Source organism: Canis lupus, chromosome 25 (genome assembly GCF_011100685.1).
Source record: "Canis lupus familiaris isolate Mischka breed German Shepherd chromosome 25, alternate assembly UU_Cfam_GSD_1.0, whole genome shotgun sequence".
NCBI lineage: Eukaryota > Metazoa > Chordata > Mammalia > Carnivora > Canidae > Canis > Canis lupus.
This window is the reverse complement of record NC_049246.1, coordinates 9,481,708-9,499,917: the sequence shown is the minus strand read 5'-3', so window position 1 is coordinate 9,499,917 and position 18,210 is coordinate 9,481,708. Positions and strand designations below refer to the sequence as shown.

Below are 18,210 nucleotides of genomic sequence, written 5' to 3'. Positions count from 1 at the left end.
TTACTATCTCCAGTTAAGAGTGTAAGAATGAAATAAAAACACTTCATAATCTATACTTTAAAGTTTCCACCTCCAAATTTCCAAGTTTGAAAAACTGATTTTTCTAAGGTATGGAAGTTAGAGTCTTGGTATCTATTACTAGTCATAACCAGCAGGCTCTATTGGTCTGATCTAATCAACACTTTGATAAGCCCTGAGGAAGAACAATTATTCAGTTTAAACCAGACTGAAGTAAGGGAAAGAGTTCTAAAGTACAATGACCAACTAACTCAATCTCATTCGTTTCCCTTGTCTTAGGGAAGCACATCAGCAGTCTTTTATCTCCCCCCACCCCCCTACATTTTCCCCTGTGGTATGTGATTAGGGAATTTCCTTAGGTTATGAGACTACATTTCAGGCCTATCCTTCCAATTAGGACATGTAAACATTCTCTCATTTCTGTCTACTTACTGATTACTCTTAAACCTGTATCTACAGCCCAGATGTCTCTTGAGAGATCAAAACTTATACCTCTCTACCACCTGATGAAATAATTTCATGGACGGATCCTGGAATCCGTTCAAAACTGAACTAATCATTTGCTCCCCTCTTTCTATTCTTCTATTAATACCTTTCTCTTCTTCTATACTACCAGACTAAGTCCTATTTAGACATTTATTCTGAGAGATCTTTTAAGAATCGCTCAGCTAGAAACACGTGGGTGGCTCAGCAGTTGAACATCTGCCTTTGGCTCAGGGCATGATCCAGGATTCCCGGGATCAAGTCCCACATCGGGCTCCCTGCATGAAGCCTGGTTCTCCCTCTGCCTATGTCTCTATGTCTTCTCCCTCTGTGTGTCTCTCTGTATCTCTCAAGAATAAATAAAATCTTAAAAAAAAAATCTCTGGGCTAGGTTAGGCGCTAAGCCTTTCTTGAAATTTTAGCACTTATCTTGGCACATCATTACAACTGTGCACATTACTAAAACTATAGACTTTGTATATATTATTGCAATTCCAATTTTACTAGTCATTCAATAAATGTAAGATGCAAACTGGTAAATGATGCAGTAAAGAAAAATAAAGTAGGGTAAGGGGCTGTATCTACCTAGTGAAAGGGGTGTCCTTTCCAATTTGTATAAAGAGAGAACGTTTTGAACAATGGGAATAACCTGCTCTTCCACAGGTGTGTGCGTGTAGGGAAGGAATCTGTAGACACTTACAGATTTGAGCCTGAGATGGGAAGCCACTGCAATATTTTGAGCAAAGGAATGACATGATCTTACTGATATGTTTATATGATACACTGGTTGCTAGGTGGAGAATAAACTGTGGAGAGGCGAGGAATTAGGGAGAACTGGAGGCTATTGCTATAATCCAATGGTCCTCAACTGAAGGCAATCCTCCCCCCACACTCAGGGACATGTTAGCTATGTCTGGTGACATTTTTGATTATCACAACCATGGGAGAGGCAGTTGCTACTTGTATCTAGCAGGTAATAGCTAGGATACGCTAAGCATCCTACAATGCACAGGACAGCCCATCCCCCTAAAAAGAACTATTGGCCTCAAATGTCAGTAGTGCTTAAGTTGAGAGACTCTGCTATTATCTGTCATAGAATGGTGGCTTGGATTAAGATGGTAGTGGTGAGGGATACCCGAGTGGCTCAGTGGCGTGATCCTGTAGTCCCGGATCGAGTCCCACATCAGGCTCCCTGCATGGAGCCTGCTTCTCTCTCTGCCTATATCTCTGCCTCTCTCTGCGTGTCTCTCATGAATAAATAAAATCTTAAAAAAAAAAAAAAGATTTAAAAGATGGTAGTGGTGAGAGTTGAAGAAGTGCAGAATTCTAGATATATTTTAAAAGTAGAGCTAACCATATGTGCTAGATTAAATGTATACTGTAAGGGGAAAAAGGAGTCAGAGATGATACCAAGCTTTCTCACCTGACCAACTAGATCAATGACGTGCCTAGCACTGAGATGAGGAAGAATGTGGGAGTGGTAGTTAGAAACAGGTGCTCTGCTTTGTTTGTGGATGAGTAGAAGTGACTGTTGAGACTCGAGCATTTATCAGACATACTAAATTTTAAATCTATCTACTTGGTGTCAAGTGAATATATCAGGTAGGCTGATTGATAAGTGAACTTGAAATTCTGGGGAGAAGTTGGGGCTGAAGATATACTACTTTATACTACTAAAAGCTACAAGACAAGATTAGTGAATTAAAATGAGAAGATATCTGAATTCTGAGCCATTCCAATGTTTAAAGAGGAGGGAAACCAGTACAAAATACTAAAAAGGTGAAGACGATGACGACTTGAAGTAAGAGTACTGAGAGTAAGAGGGAATCAACAACCATGTCAAATGCTGTGGAAAGGGAAAAGGAGAATGGCAACTCAGAAATGACCCTGAAATCTGGCAACATGGATGTCAATGATGTGGAAAGGAATAGTGTGTGTGTGTGTGTGTGTGTGTGTGGCGGGGGTGGTGGTGGTGGGGGACTAGGAATGAAAAGTCTAACTGGCCTGGATGCCAAAGAGCTAACAGAAGAAGGTAGAGACAGTAGCTATACAAGATACACTCTCAGGAGTCCTTTGTAAAGCAAGTAGAAAACTATAGTATGACAACACCCCCGCATTATCTATCACAGAGATTCACTACACACATTAGCAAACACACATTTGTTTTTCCTATTTGTACATATATATATACACACACATGCACACACACACATCCCTTCTAAATATTGAAGATAACTTCACCTCTAAATACTTAGATACATCTCCTAAAAAAAGGACAATTCTCCTACATACATAATTATTACCATTAATACATATGGAAAATAAAAAATACACTCACATATTCTATAACTAGGCTTATTAAAATTACCCCCAAACATGCTTTGCAGCAGTTCTTCTCAAACCAGGATTTAATCAAAGTCCATGCATTGCATTTGATTATGTTTCTTTGGTGTCTCTTAATGAGTTTTTGAAAAGACCGGTCTTACAGAATGGATCCGACTGATTCTTGGTGAAGCCACTTAGCTTGTTCTTCTGTCTTGGAAACGAGCTTCTGAAAGTAGTAAATATATTCATTATTGCTGGCACAGTATCCTAAGATTAACACCTCCCAACTTTCCTGTATTTCTCTGCCCTTTTTTTCAGAAAATTCTCAACTTATTTTAGGGTTTGTGTTTGTTTTTCCCATTTAACTGTCACCTCTAAGCTCTGAAGACTCAACTGAGGGGGGTTTATCTATTCCACAGTCAGAAAAAATATACTACCACCTCTCATTTATGGTAAGAATCATGGGAGATCTCATCCCAAAGCTAATCAGTACCCAAACTAAACATTTTATGGATTAGGCACAACAAACTACATTTGGAAAGTTAAATGAATTCTCAGAAATTTCTTCCCTGACTAGCAAAATACTGCCTCCTAATAACTGAGGGTGAAAGTTGCTGTCCAATATGCCTACCTGATGGGAAATTACAAGAGCCAAATGAGAGCACTGGGTCTGGTGCAGGTATACTCTATACACGCTTCTATGTAGTAAACAGCTTAAATACAGGTGGAAGATCTGATTATGCTTTTATCTAGGCTTCTATAACTGGTCATTCATGTATAAATTCTTTAAACAACTTAATGGATGTTCTTTAAGGAACTTAAAATGAAAACTGACCGAACAAAGTTTATGCCTAGAATTTTAAAGAACATTTAGGCATTATCAATATATCTCAAAACATTTTCTGCCACAATCTTCAAGTTATCTTTTCCATGATGTTGGAAAACATTAAAAAAAGAATTTTTTTATATAAATGATTTTATACAAATGAATTTTATACTGTTTAATTCAGTAAACATTTCAAATCCCCCAAACTTACACTGCTATGTATGTCTTGCTATCTTACAAAACCTGCATTTAGAATATTATATGAAATATAAATTATGATAAATGAGTTCATAATGAAATAAAACAGTTCACCTCACGTGGTGAAATAAATGAGTAAAATAAAATGTTAATGATTTTTTCCCCAAAAGTTTTATTTTTAAGTAATTTTTACACCCAATGTGGGTTTGAACACAATACCAAGATTAAGAATCACAAGCTCTACTGACTGAGACAGCCAGGTGCCCCCAAATGGTGAATGATTTTATACCATTTCATTTCACTAACTTGATCTTCTTTAGTGCTTTGGCACCACTGATGCTTACTTAAAGTGTTTTTTAACCCCTTTGGGCCAGTGGTTTATTTTAGTAAGGAAAATGACCTTCACTAGCCATTTAGTCCACCTCATTCAGACTACCGCTACAAAAAGAAAACCCTTGCTTGAATAAATCAGAAGCTACGGATTGTACTTCACGACGCACCTCCCAGAAATAAGTTAATTCATATTAAAATAAAAATTATAGGTATTATCACCTGTAATTATAAGTCTGCCTATAGATCACCTGAACTTTCAGACTCTCTGGAAGATCATACAAACCACAGATAGTTCTTGATCATACTTTGTAAATTTCTAATTTAGACAGAGCTAGACAGGAAGGAGAGGCCAGTAGCAGAAAATCATCCTCTTATCTCCAGCTAGGAAACTATAACATTATTAAATTACTTGCTCTCAGTTGAAGCAATGTGAGGTAACAAAATCAAACTTTTATTTTTTTTAAGATTTTATTTATAAAATCTTAAAATTTTATATTTATTTCATTTCATACATGAGAGACACACAGAGAGGCAGAGGGAGAAGCAGGGTCCATGCAGGGAGCTGAATGAGGGACTAGATCCCCAGACCCCAGGATCATGTCCTGAGCCGAAAGCAGATGCTCAACTGCTGAGCCATCCCGGTGTCCCTCAAACTAACATGTTATGTAATTGTGCAGCCAGCCTCCAAGCTGGCCTCCAACAAGCCCTGCCTCCTGGTATTCACACCCTGTGTGGGTCCCTCCCACAGTATATGAGAGTGGGTCTGAGCAAGAAAGTGATGGCATATCACTTCTAAAGGTAGGTTATAAATAAGACACTGGTTTCTGCCTCTCTTTTAGATCACCTGCTCTGGAGGACAGCCAGCTATCATGTTGAGAGACACTCATGCAGCCTTCAGATGAATACAACCACATGAGATCCTGAATTGGAACTACTCAGTTAAACCACTCCCAAATTCCTGCCCATCAGAAATGGTGTGAAATAAATACTTGTAGTTTAAGCTATTTTGGGGTACTTTCTTGCATAGTAAAATATAATGATATAAATTAATTTAACTGAAATTGTAGCTTTATAATGTCCCACTTAAATATTAAAAATCACAGTATCCTGATGCAATTCAAGGTATTAAAAAAAATCCATCGACAAGTATGCCTATTGAATACCACAGGGGACATGAGAGCTCTGGCATACTCCACATCTCCACATGAAACTTTCTTCGAGTAATACTCATAGCTGACCTCCTCCCTGGCAGAGAAGGGAATAACTGGTCTGATAAATTTGAAAGAAAAAAATTCTGAGGCTCAGCCACTTTCTATTTCCTTTCCATTTGGAATTTGTCTAAGAAGACAGACATTTATTCTGGGCTATTGTCTATCACACAGTAAACATAGGAGGACAAGCTCCATTCTTGCAGACAGAAGAAACTTGAGGTTTAAATCAGCCTTATTTTGGAGTGCAATACTAGAAATTCATTGTTGCTGCAAAACTCAGCCACATTTCCCAAACAACTTTTTCAGAATTAAACTTGTATTTGACCCCTCATCTGTGCGATCTCTGCATTTTATGTCTTAACTGGATCTCTACTTCAGCAACGGGTGGCATTACTATCAACCTCTAAACCAAAAACAGAGCATTATCATGGGTATTTCATGCTCTTATGAACTGTACAGTATATTTGGTATGTAAACTAAGACAACCTGAAGGGTTAAATAGTAATATAATAATTGCCTAACAAATATAAACTATAAGAAGCATATAACTAACAAGTAAGTGAGAAATTATGATCACTGGTAAGCATCAGAAAATCTGGAGAGAGGCAAAAAAACACAGATGCCCAGACCCCACGCCAAACCCAAAGAATCAGGAATAGGACCCAAGCAATTGCATTTTTAGTAAGTTCCCGATATAACATTGATCCATACCAATTTAAGAACCAGGGTATACACAGTGAGTGCAATGACTTTGGGGAAAAAAGAGACTGCTGTGAGTTATCAAAGGAAAGATTATAGCAAACAGAACTTCAAGCAAATTTTAAGAGACATGCAGGGCTTAGATGAAATGGAAGATAATGGAGGGAAACCAACATTTGCTGAGGGTTATTAACTGCCAGGCACTGTTCCATGTATCACCTCATTTAAGATCATTTCATTTCATACATGGGAAAACTGAGGCTCAGACAGATTAAATAATTTACCTTAGGTCACAAAAATAGTTAAATGACACAGTGGGATTGTAGATATTTTCATCATATGGATGAAACTTAAGCCTCGGGGAAGTTAAGTATTTTGTTGGAAGAAACAAAATTGTAAAGTAGCAGAACTGTGATTAATAAGTGGACAAGTTGAAATCAGGTCTGTGAATCTAAAGCCTGTTTTGTTTTGTTTTGTTTTTGTAAGAGGAGGGAGAATCTATATATTAGGAAAATACACAAGAGTAGGAAAGCAACTATAAACTTAAAAAAGAAATCCAAATTAGACCATCAAAAAATAGTCCACATTTTAACTTGTGTGGTCAGAGAACCATACGTTAAAGATCACCAATGGCTTGAAAATCACTTAAAAAAAGAATTTAAAAAATCATTCAACAGTTTGTCTTGATTAGTTTACTAAATAATTACTAATTTCAATTAGCAATCAGAATCTAATTCTTAGATTGAACCCATAACTTAGCAACTAGCTGGAAAGCATCAACCTACTCAAAACAGTCAAATTATTTTAAAGTTAATCTCAATTCAGAAGTATAATATTTAAGGCCAGATTAATTTTATTACTGAAATTTTTATTATATATTTTAGATTTCTTAAAAGATTTAGTTTATTCATTCATGAGAAACACGGAAAGAGGCAGACACATAGAAAGAGGGAGAAGCAGGCTTCCCATAGGGAGCCCGATGCAGGACTCAATCCCAGGACCCCAGGATCACCACCTGAGCCAAAGGCAGACACTCAACCACTGAGCCACCAGGCATCCCTATTACTGACATTTATAAAGATCGCTTTATGACAATATTTTATAAGACTTCTTTGTGTTAAATATTACTATTTTAAAGGCTTTCTAACAAGTAAAGCTAAAGACTTATTTATCCCTATTCTCTATATCGATAAGCATCTCAACTGTTTCTATCCTTAAGACCAAAGTCAAAATTCAACTCTGTGAGGCACTTCCTATAATTAAAATTAACCATTTTCTTCATTGTTGCTTCTGAATATTTCTTGCACATCTCTATTTTTTTTTTGCACATCTCTATTTAGTATTAATTCATTTTGCTTTTGTATAAAAACTATGTTTACAAATGTTTCTACTTTTCTTTAGGGAGAAGGATTATGTATTATTCACCTTTGTATTCACCCTGCAGTTAGCATAGTTCTTTGCATATACGATAAAAGCTTGTTGACAAATATTTTTCTCAGTAAGAAGATGAGCACATAAATGACATACACATCTTCTAAAACAATGCTGAACAAATATAAAAATGTGGGGAAATATACTGTTGAAAACATTCCATTTTAAGAGTAGGTTTTGTCAGCCATATGAATTGGAAATCATGAAGATGGTTCATTGATCAACAAATATGTACTATAACTATGGAATAACAGTGAACAAAACAGATGTAGTCCTTGCCCTCACAGAACACACAACTTAGTGGAGACTGACAACACACACACAAACAATTAAGAAAACAAAGAGCAGGTGGTAATTAGGTATTAGGATAGGGGTGGCAGACAGATTACTACTCAGATAGGGTGGACAGCTTGACAAGTGAAACTGAGGCTGACACTTGAAGGGTAAGAGTCAAATTTGCAGGGAAAAGGGGAACAGCCAGAATTAAGGCCCTAAAGCAGGGGTGGTGGTCATATGTTACAATTCCAACTTCAGGGGAATGTAGTTACTACAGCACATTCTCCATCCTTCTATTTACCAAGTCTCTTGCAGTTCTTTCACTCACCAATTCTCCTTTTCTGATGGTTCAGATTTTCCTGGCTAAATTTAAAAATGGCATGAATTCTGGCATGAATGTCAGACTGTTTCCAAATAATCCTAATTTCTCTCCAGTCCTTATGACTGATAAATTCATCTCCAAGTGATGACTGTGTCCCAATTAGGAAAGAAGAGTGTTTCTCTAGATCAGCTTTAATTTTTTGATTTGGAGTCCTCCTGATTGCTAATCAACATGTTGTGTAATTACTTCAATAATTACTTATAAAATGTTCTTTTGTCTTCAGAAAAACACCCTGCTGCTTTCTGTACTCTAGGTTGCTCTGGAGCTTAGGCAGAGGAGATGTACCTAAAGCAGTCTCTAACCACTGGGCATTTTCAGATCTACTGCTATAGCTACACGTGAAATGATAAGAGCATGTGATATACTGGGAAAAGCCCTCTGTTAGAAATTAGAGGATGCAGGTTCGAGTCCCAGGTCTGCCACTTTGCTATGCAAATCCGGGTCATTTGTTTACTTCTAGGTTTAGTTTTTTTTATTGGTAAAGTGGGAATACTATAAAAGTTGTATCTTACATAAAGTCAAATGTATGTGCTTGGTAAAGTAGTTTAAAAGAAAAATATAAATTTAAATAGTACTCAATGAGTATACACCCAGGAATAAACATGAGCTGGAAAGCAGAAATATGTTGTTACATCAATTAGTCTTCATTCTTATAAGCCTCTCATTGAAAATCTTGCTCTGCTGCATGATTTTAGTGTTTAAACATTTACATAAACATTTACATATACTTACATATATTCTTATTTGATTGTTTAGGACAAGGTCCCTACATATAATCTACTTGCTTCATCTAAGGCTCAAATAAACAGCCATTCAGATGATGTGATTTATTGATATGTTTACTCTAGCTATGCCACTATACTATAATGGCAGAGACAGCAACATAAGTCAAAGTTGATGGAACCCTGGTAATTACTGTTGAGACCCTGAGCCATCAATTTTTTGTTATTGGTAACTAAATAACATATTTTATCAACTATGTCACTATCCCAATAGAGCTGTGCCACTGTTTAGGGAAAAGACATTCACATATATTGAAAATGATGAATGTACAAAGTTATTCACCGCATAATGCTTTTAATAAAAACCAAGCAAAAAAATGTAAATGCCCAAAAGGAGAGGACTGATGAAGCGATACATCATACAATGGAATATTATGCTGCCATAAAAATGAGTAAGAAGCCACCTCATATGACACAGAACTTCAAGATAAACGAAAAAATATAAAGTACATAAACTGTGTATAATACCATTTACATAAAAAATGCAAAAAAATATGTAGTATTTGCTTATATATACATGCACGTTTTTTCGGAAAAATACACAAGATACTCTTCACATTGGTTACTTCGTTGGCAAGGAACTAGGTGGCTTAGGGGCAGGAGCAGAAAGGAAAAGTTTTCACTGCATATTCATTTTGAATTTTGAACAGTGAGAAATATTACCTAACCCCCCAAAAATACAAAATTTAGATAATCTAACGTAGTTTGAGACAAAATAGGATCATGCTTTTAATGGAAAACATTTACAAAAAGTAGGCATAGTGCTAAGGATAAATATCTACAGATAGAATATTGGAACTATAAATGACCATCTATTCTAAACTTCTCACTTACAGATCTGTAAACCGAGGCCTCGAAAATTATGTGACTCATGTAAGGTCACACAGCAAAAGAGGATTAGAAATCAGATATTCCAGTATCTACTCTGTGACTCTTGAGAATCGTACTGTTTTCTCAATATTTTGTCCATACAAAATGCAAACAAGTTTAGGCTACATAATGGGTTGTCATGTTTTGTCTAAAGTGTGAAATAACCTCAAATCCTCAGACTATGAATTTCTCATGTGACCTTGATGTGGCTACACTTACAAATAGGCTGTGCATATCTCCATGGCTGCGCATATTACAGTATGACATGTATACTTTTTTCTATCCTCTCTCAACTGAATTCAGTTTAGGGCAAGAACTAAAGTGTTTTAATTTTCTAAATATGCAAATACCAACACATGTGTACTGCCAAAAATACGAATATGGGTTCACATTCCTTAACCAAAACCCAGAGTCTGGATGTGTTTTAAAAATAATAATTCCTTGAAATATAAAAATGTTACAAGGTACACAAATCATTATGTAACTTACACCTCCCATACCAGTGGCCAAGGGTAGCACCCCATAAGCAAACATAAAAATATTTCTTCAGCAAAACATATGGGATAAAAACTATAAAAAACTTCTCATTTACTCAGGTCATATTTTATTACCAAATGAATTTTGTCTCCAAGTTTAAAAAGTTCTTGGTTTGTAAAGCCTCCTGAATGTTGGAATGAAATAAGAGATTAAATAGACTGTACTCATAAAGGTGCTGCTAAAAACCATGGTTAGTCACTTTAGCTCTCATCTTTTTGAGATCAGAATAACCAATCACAGCAGGCTGCTTTTATATCCCAGGTTTGGGCTGAAGACTTGGCTTGTGATTAAGGAATCCAACCTAGCAGATGGGACAAAACCTGACATTATGAGAAGTTTATAAAAAAAAAAAAAAAAAAAAGAAGGAAAGAAAACCTTAATTGTACATTATATTCCTATTGTAGCTGTTCATTAACTTAATAAAATCTCTTTAATTAGATTGTTAGTTTTTAATTGGAAACAGGTAAATAAAACTTCTGTCCCACACTGCTGACAAGGAGATTGCTTTAATTCTTTTTCTGGGACTAGTGTACATAGGAAGGGGCATTCAAATACACTAGTAAAGAAAAAACATAAATGTATTTATTTTTCTCAACCTGGGCCTGCTACTTTAAATGAAAGGAGCCTTTCTAGGCAAGGTCTTCTAACGGATTGTCCTATGATGCCATCATTCTTTTTACCTTATCAAGTCTTTCAGAACTTTTTAAATCTTTTACAAGAGGGGAAAAGCTCTGGCGTCAAAACTCAGCATATGCTAAAATCCTGTTTTCTTTCCACATCCCAAACCCCACATCCATTTTGTTTCTGTTACTATTACATACTTTTTCCTGGCAAGAAAAAAAAAAAATCAAATTTGCACTAAAAGACATAAATCAACTTTACAAACGTTTCATTATATTATATCAAATTTAATTATAAATTATATCAAAATTCAGTTTGGCGATGTTGATTTCTCAATATTAAAATTTAAGTTACAATTTTTAACCGAATGAATTATCTTTGTTCAACTGACAAACACTTCAGCAAGCATTTATTACAAAAAAAAAAAAAAAAAGTGTTTCCCATCCTAAAAATGGAAACAGCAACGGTGAACAGGAAAAACTCTGAGTTTGGCTATCACTTCAAGAAGGAAATACTACATTCTCGTATTTTCATAATTCATTTGAAAAAGAAAACTAGCTATATCTTACAACAAACATACCAGTATATTAATAATCAAGTACAACGATAGAAGGTAAACAAAACCTAACCAGCCTGCTTTTCAGTCTGGAGAAAAACAAACTCTCTATTGGATTTCTTGGCCACATGCAGTCGTTTAAGTACCGAAAACTAAAATCCTTTTTACTGAGGAATTCCTTAGTTACAGGACTTGTGTCCTCTATACCGTCCTATCAAAATTACCAGCATTATTCCAGAATATAGTTTAGTTTTGAGACCACTAGAAATACCCCCACAGTCCCAAATGCCAACGGTGGTCACTCTGTAAGAAGAAACGGTCAGAAACTACGTATCACTCTAGGACACAAAAGCAATCGCCCAAAAGGACTTCTCGAATACGCTGCTCCAAGATGCAGAACGCAGGTCAGAAATAGCCCACGCGGGCACCATGTCCCCTAAACCACATGACCTTCCTGCGAAAGCAGAGTCTCACACTTATCCACTAAATGAGAATTCTCCCTTCCTGAGAACAAGGCAGGGCAGTTGAGACGAGCGCAGCAGGGACAGGCGGGCTGCTGACCACTCGGGACGGGTCGTGGAGAGCAACGTCCCTGCGCTCTGGCTACTCCCCTTACCGTTAGAAGATCTGGGAGGGAGGAAAGGAGGAGAAACACCCCAGAATCCTGGCAGAAAAGCCCCTGGCCTCGAGGCTGGGGTTTGGGGAGACAGGGAGGGGCAGCTCCGTGTGTGGTGACCCTGTGTGAACACACGCTCTGTGGCTGCTCGGCTCGCACCGAGGCTTTAGGAGAGCGGAGTACGGGGGCCGCGCGCGACCCACGCCCGTCCGGCGAGGCCGCGGCGCGGCAGGCACGCGCCACCTCTGCAGGCCAGGGAGCCCGTCCCTCGCCCGCCCACCCACCCAGGTCACTCTCCGCCGCGGCCGCTTCCAACCCGGGCTCGCCCGGGCCAGGGCGCGACGCGGCGCGCGCCGGACTCTCTCCTCAGCGTAATCCCTCCGCTGCCGGACGCGCACTAGTTTTAATCACGCCCCACCCCCTGGCCGCTGGCGTCACCTCCGCCACTCGAGCGCTTTCCAGCAGCTTCCAGAACCGTCGCCTCCCCAAACCCAGCCACTCACAGATGCCGGGCTCGGCAGCCACCGGCCCCGCCCCTAGCCGTCGCCGCAGCGGAAACCTGCGACTGCGACAGCTAGGCGGACAGCCACGCCTCTGCAGAGGCCGCCCGGAAGCGCTCCCGCTCTCGTCTTCCCCGCCTCGCTGACGTCCTTTCGGGCCCCGCGCCCAGCAGGAAGGGGAACTCTTTTGCGGCGGACTCAGACCGGAAGCCGCTTTTGTAGCGGAGAGGCCGGTGGGGGAGGAGCGGGCCGAGGGGAACGTGGGTTGAACGTTGCGGAGGGTGTCGTGGACCCAGGCTGGAACGGGAGTGCGGACCGACCTGGTGCCAAGAAGGGGAGTGCGCGCGGCAGGTGAGGGAGGAGAGGAAGTAGTTTCCGCCGGGTCCCGAAGTCGGGAAGGCGGACGGAGCGGGGGAAGAAGGGCCGCCTGTGGGGCAGTCGGCGCGCCAAAAAGGTGGGCTAGGCGGGGGTGGGGGGGGGGGAAGGGGCTGGGACGCGGCTCGCGGGGAAGGGCTGCTAATGCAGTTACAGAGTTACTGGTTCGTTTTGGCTCCGAGAGGTAAATGCTGAAGAGAAACCAGAGTTGTGTTGTTTTTCGCTCTCCCAAAGAGCGCGGAGGTGGGGAGGGTCAACGAACCCTGCGCCTCCCCGGGTTTCTAAGGTTGGGTTTTGAAACCAACGTGCCTTGGCCCTGTGCGTCTAGGATTCCGGACGGCTGGGTTTCGGTGCCGGGCCGGGCGCCCAAAGCCGACCCTCGACCCCCTTCCTCGGCTTCGGGTCTGCTGTGGCTTTACCTTTTAGCCAATTCTTGTGCTGAGCCCGCCTGCTGGCGGGGAGACGGAGGGGTGTGTGCAAACTCAATGGGCTTAAGGCTCTTCTCGGAGCAGCTGGTTCTCTGGGTCTCCCCATTGTGCGCACGGGACTGGGAAACAAGCTTAATTGCATGGCTTTCGTCATTCCCAGGGCCAGCTTTACACATTTCATTGTGCTGTAACTGAGTTCATATGAGGCTAAGTAGTGCACTGTCGGCGTCCGGGAGTATCCGTGGCTTACGGGAGTAATGAAAAAAGGGCGTCTGGAGAAAGGTGCTGAGGGTAAAGTGGAGTAGAGCATGGTGAGATTGGAGAGCGAGGTTGGTCGCGAGTGCAATGAGCGTAGTAGGCAATATGCATAGTATGATCCTCAGGTTCATACTGAGCTGTTTGGAATTTTCCATAATCAGGTTGGAGTAAATAGATGACTTTAAGCCGAGCCATTGGATGTTGGAGTAAATAGATGAATTTAAGCCGAGCCGTTGGCAGACCTCGGACTTATTACAAGCGTCACTTTGGCAGTGATAGAGTGAGGATGGCTTGGAGAGGGGGGATTTGAGGCTTCCAAAGAACTGTCCACAGAATTTGGTGACTTACTGCATGAACAAGTGGGGAGTGAAAGTTTAGACAACCACTCAAATTTTCTATTTTCTAGTCTGTGTGTTTACGGAGAGGAAGATAGCAAAATCTAGGTGGGATACAAGAAAAAGGATCAGGTTACTTTGGTAGGGAGAACAATGAAGACCATCACTGAGGGCAAGTTAACCTGTAAGAACCACTCCAGGGTTTTTGTAAAAAGACAAACGAAATTGTTTTTGGAAGACCTGGACAGCTTACCTCTTGATATTTTCTTAAATGAATTTTCTTTTGTGGGGTTTTGCATATTCAGAATTTCAACTACCTGTCTGCTTTTCCCGTTGAAATGTTGGCTGCTGAGATCAGGATCAGAGCCGATCTGAAGGCTTACGTTTTACTTTTATAATTGAGAGATAAAACAGGCCAAAAAAGTTCTCTAGTTCCTTCAGGCAGATAGAGATTTTCATCAGAAACATTTTACTCAGAATACATAAAGTACTGATTTTTCTTTTGAGAATCCTGCAGAATTATAAGATAACAGCATGTTTGCTACATACAGTGAAATATAAAATTAGCACAGAATAAAGAGTTAAAATATACTGTCTGTTCAGGTACTAAGCATTTTACATATTTTGTTGTATTAAATTGTTAGTACGAAGCAGTTTTACAAATTTCTGAACCCAGATGTACAGTTATAAAGCCCATGCTTTGAGCCACTCTGGAACCATAAGCAGTTTGACTCTTTTCCTTTATAGTTCCCTTTTTAAAGTACATTAAAGATAGAGCCAACCAAAAATAATAAGTTGGTGTTGTCTGTGAGGAACTGAAGAAGTAGAAGTTAGTACCAAACTTATTTTTATGTTTTTGGCAGGAGTTCTCAGAGGGACAGCTTTGCTTCCCAGGGGTCATTTGGCAGCGTCTGGAGACTTTCTTGGTTGTCACAACTGAGGAGTGCCAATGGCACTTAACTATCTAGTAGGTAGAAGTCAGTGATGTTGCTAAACATCCTACGGTGTACAAGACAGCCCTCACAGCAAAGAATTATCTTGTCTAAAATGTCTACAGTGCTGTGGTTGAGAAATCCTGCCTTTAGCAATATTTCTTCAGGAATGGGAAATTGAGATTCACTTCCACTTTTCTTAGAAGCATTTTTATTTTTGAAATTATTCCTTGGCTTGAAATATGTGTAAAATTTATACTTCTGAAACAGAATAGAGTAACTGGTTTTTAAAGTGTATCCGAAAGCCACATTTTCCCAGGAGGTGGTTGTCAAAGAAATTCTTAGATTTGGGAAAGACTTGCTTGAAATTATTTTACAACATACCTACTAAGTGGCAATTCACTCTGCTTTAAAGTCTTTTGTGTCTGATTTCCCAGTATTTTAAATCAGTATCTAAACTACTCTTAATAATTAATTTTTCCTTATCCTGAGCTCCAGTCTTATAATTTTGACTTTACTGAATGTGATTCTATTCCATGAAATTACTCAAAGCAAGCTTGTAACGTATAATTTGTACTATTGACATGTCTATATTTTTGTCTGGTACAGTTCATTTATTATGAATTAGTGTATTGTTGGAAACTTAAAAAAATAGCATTTTCTTGGTGACTTTGGTGGTTGAAAGCAGTAGGGGTTCTTTTGTCTCTTTCAAGCGATGGCACAATAGACGTGGGGTCTTTAAAATACATTCTTAGTATAATGCTGACATAATTGTTTTAGATTATGCAGAGACTCTAAAAACTTGGGTTTTTTTACTCTGATCAGTATAATTTTTAATTTAAATAATAGTTTGCCTTTATTATAAGTTTTAATAAATTTGCATAGAAATGAGTCTGAAACTTTGTCTTTATTGCTAGTCTGCTATCTTCTAACAAATTTACTAGGTTTATAAGTAAATATAGGTAATTGGTTTTCAGTTGAAGATTACAATTTTAGAATATGTTTATCTTGGGGTGTATAGTTTCAAATTTATTTAGTATATATACATCTTATAAGATAGCATAGCTCTTTTTTAAAGTAAATAGGATTTTTATTTAATTGTCTATTGACTTTTTTTTTTCCAGGGTTCATTGAAAAAATCCTTAGTGATATTGACATGTTTCAAGTGACATAAATTAGCCAATGACTCGGAATGATGGATTTCCCGAAGATTGGAAATGGTTTGCCAGTGATTGGACCAGGGACTGATATAGGGATTTCTTCACTCCACATGGTGGGGTATTTGGGAAAAGTTAGTGAACTTATTTTTTGCCTCAGTGCAAAGTTGGTTTTTTTCCTCCTCTTTTTGAGACTTAAACTCGGTTTTAATTTTACCAATTAACTTCTAAAAAGTTGTATCTTCCACGGAAATCTTACAGCAATGGCGAAAGATTAATGTATTTACCTCTCTGTGTTTTATTCATATGTGAAAGTAGAAATAAAACATAGACCTTGTGGTTTATTATTCTCTGAAAATATGGGACATATATTTTCCCTCACAATTGACATTACTTTTTTTTTTCTTGCAAATAAAACTGATGCTATTTTTAACACTTAAAATTTAAGATTTAAAACTATGATACATTCTTTTTGGAATAAAAGCTGTATTTAAAGCCTGTATGCATTTCTTTTATTTGTCATGTTTAAAATATGTAGCCAGGACACTTTCAGGTGAAAATTGTATTTTTTTTTCTTGGTTACTTTTCCATTTAACTTTTTGTAATTTGTTACAATCTAGGAATGTCTATATTTTAATTTACTTTATTTCTTTTTTAGAATTATGATTCAGCTAAAGCCCCGTCAGATGGGTATTGCCCTGCTTGTAGAGAGAAAGGAAAGTTAAAAGCCTTAAAGACTTACCGAATTAGTTTTCAAGAATCTATCTTTTTGTGTGAGGATCTGCAGGTAAAGTATTAATCTTAGATAGTATTACGGTTTTAGCTTTTTTCTTATTCCTTCAGTGTTTAAATTTGTACTTGTTTTGTATATTTTAGACTGTATATTTTTAATACATAGATAATCAGAGTTTCTACATCTGTCTAGTATACAGTTTTAAATATTTCCTGTTACTTTTCCTCAGTTACTGCATGAAGATACTTGTTTTTATTATCATTAGACTTGTGAGAGGAGAAAATTTCAAGATGGATTTTTTTTTTTTAACCTTGTGGGAGTCTTTGTTAGTTGTTGGTATATAGGGTTATCCTTTCATCTCTCTGGTTTATAAACTTTGGAACTTAATTAGAAAAGTTATTAATCTCTAAATATTATATACTTAAAGATTTAAATGTCTTTTAGAATTAACTATAGAATTTGTATCCAATGATATAATTTTTTTATTTGAAGATTTTATTTGAGAGAGAGTATAAGTGGGGGTGGAGGCAGAAAGAAAAGGATAAGCAGACTCCCTGCTGAGTGGGGAGCCCCATGCAAGACTCAGATCCCAGGACCCCAAGATCATGACCTGAGCTGAAATCAGGTACTTAATTGGCTGAGCCACCCAGGTGCCCCTAGTGGTACAAATTTTATTAGAGGAGTTCATCAAATTGCATAATCTATATTTTATCATAGTTGACAATTTGTGAAACTTTTTTTTTTTAAGATTGTATTTATTCATAAGGGAGAGGCAGAGACATAGGCAGAGGGAGAAGCAGGCTCCCTTCGGGGAGCCTGATGAAGGACTCAGTCCTAGGACCCCAGGATCACAACCTAAGGCAAAAGTAGAGATGCTCAACCCCTGAGCCACCCGGGTGCCACTATGAAACTCTTATATACATGTTTAATTCTTGGAACTTTGAAAGGTAGATATTTCCATCTTATGAATAAGAAATCAGATACAGAGGGTTAGGAACATAAGGTGGCTGAACTGTAATTGGAGTATAGTCTTCTAATTTCAGATGTTTTATTATAAGTAAACTAGCAGTTTATCAGAATCACCTAGAGTACTTTTTAAAAATTTCTGGGTCTTACCCCCAGATGCCAAATTTAGTAGAGTTGACCCAGAATTACAGAGGTTTTTAACTTGCAGAGATGAGTCTAACGATCAGTTTGCAAAATTCTAAACTAAATCATACTGTTTGTGATAGATATTTTTGCTGGGTATAACTTGAAGAAAATCCCAGACGTTCTTACAAATAGAAATAAATTTCTTTTTGTATTTATTCAATACCTTTTTTTTTTTT

General features: G+C 38.3%; 1 protein-coding gene across 5 annotated transcripts in view; it reads left to right on the top strand.

Annotated features, from left to right (window-relative positions):
* The first annotated feature begins 12,721 nt into the window (after positions 1–12,721).
* USPL1 (ubiquitin specific peptidase like 1) overlaps positions 12,722–18,210 on the top strand; it is a 33,488-nt gene continuing 27,999 nt past the window's right edge. Inside the window, exons 1-3 of one of the 5 annotated variants that reach the window (XM_038573350.1) lie at positions 12,722–13,015; positions 16,117–16,283; positions 16,808–16,936. In XM_038573350.1, the coding sequence (XP_038429278.1) occupies positions 16,185–16,283; positions 16,808–16,936 (228 nt within the window). In that variant the 5' untranslated portion in view covers positions 12,722–13,015; positions 16,117–16,184. The other 4 variants (XM_038573353.1, XM_038573351.1, XM_038573352.1 and 1 more) reach the window with 4 other exon arrangements.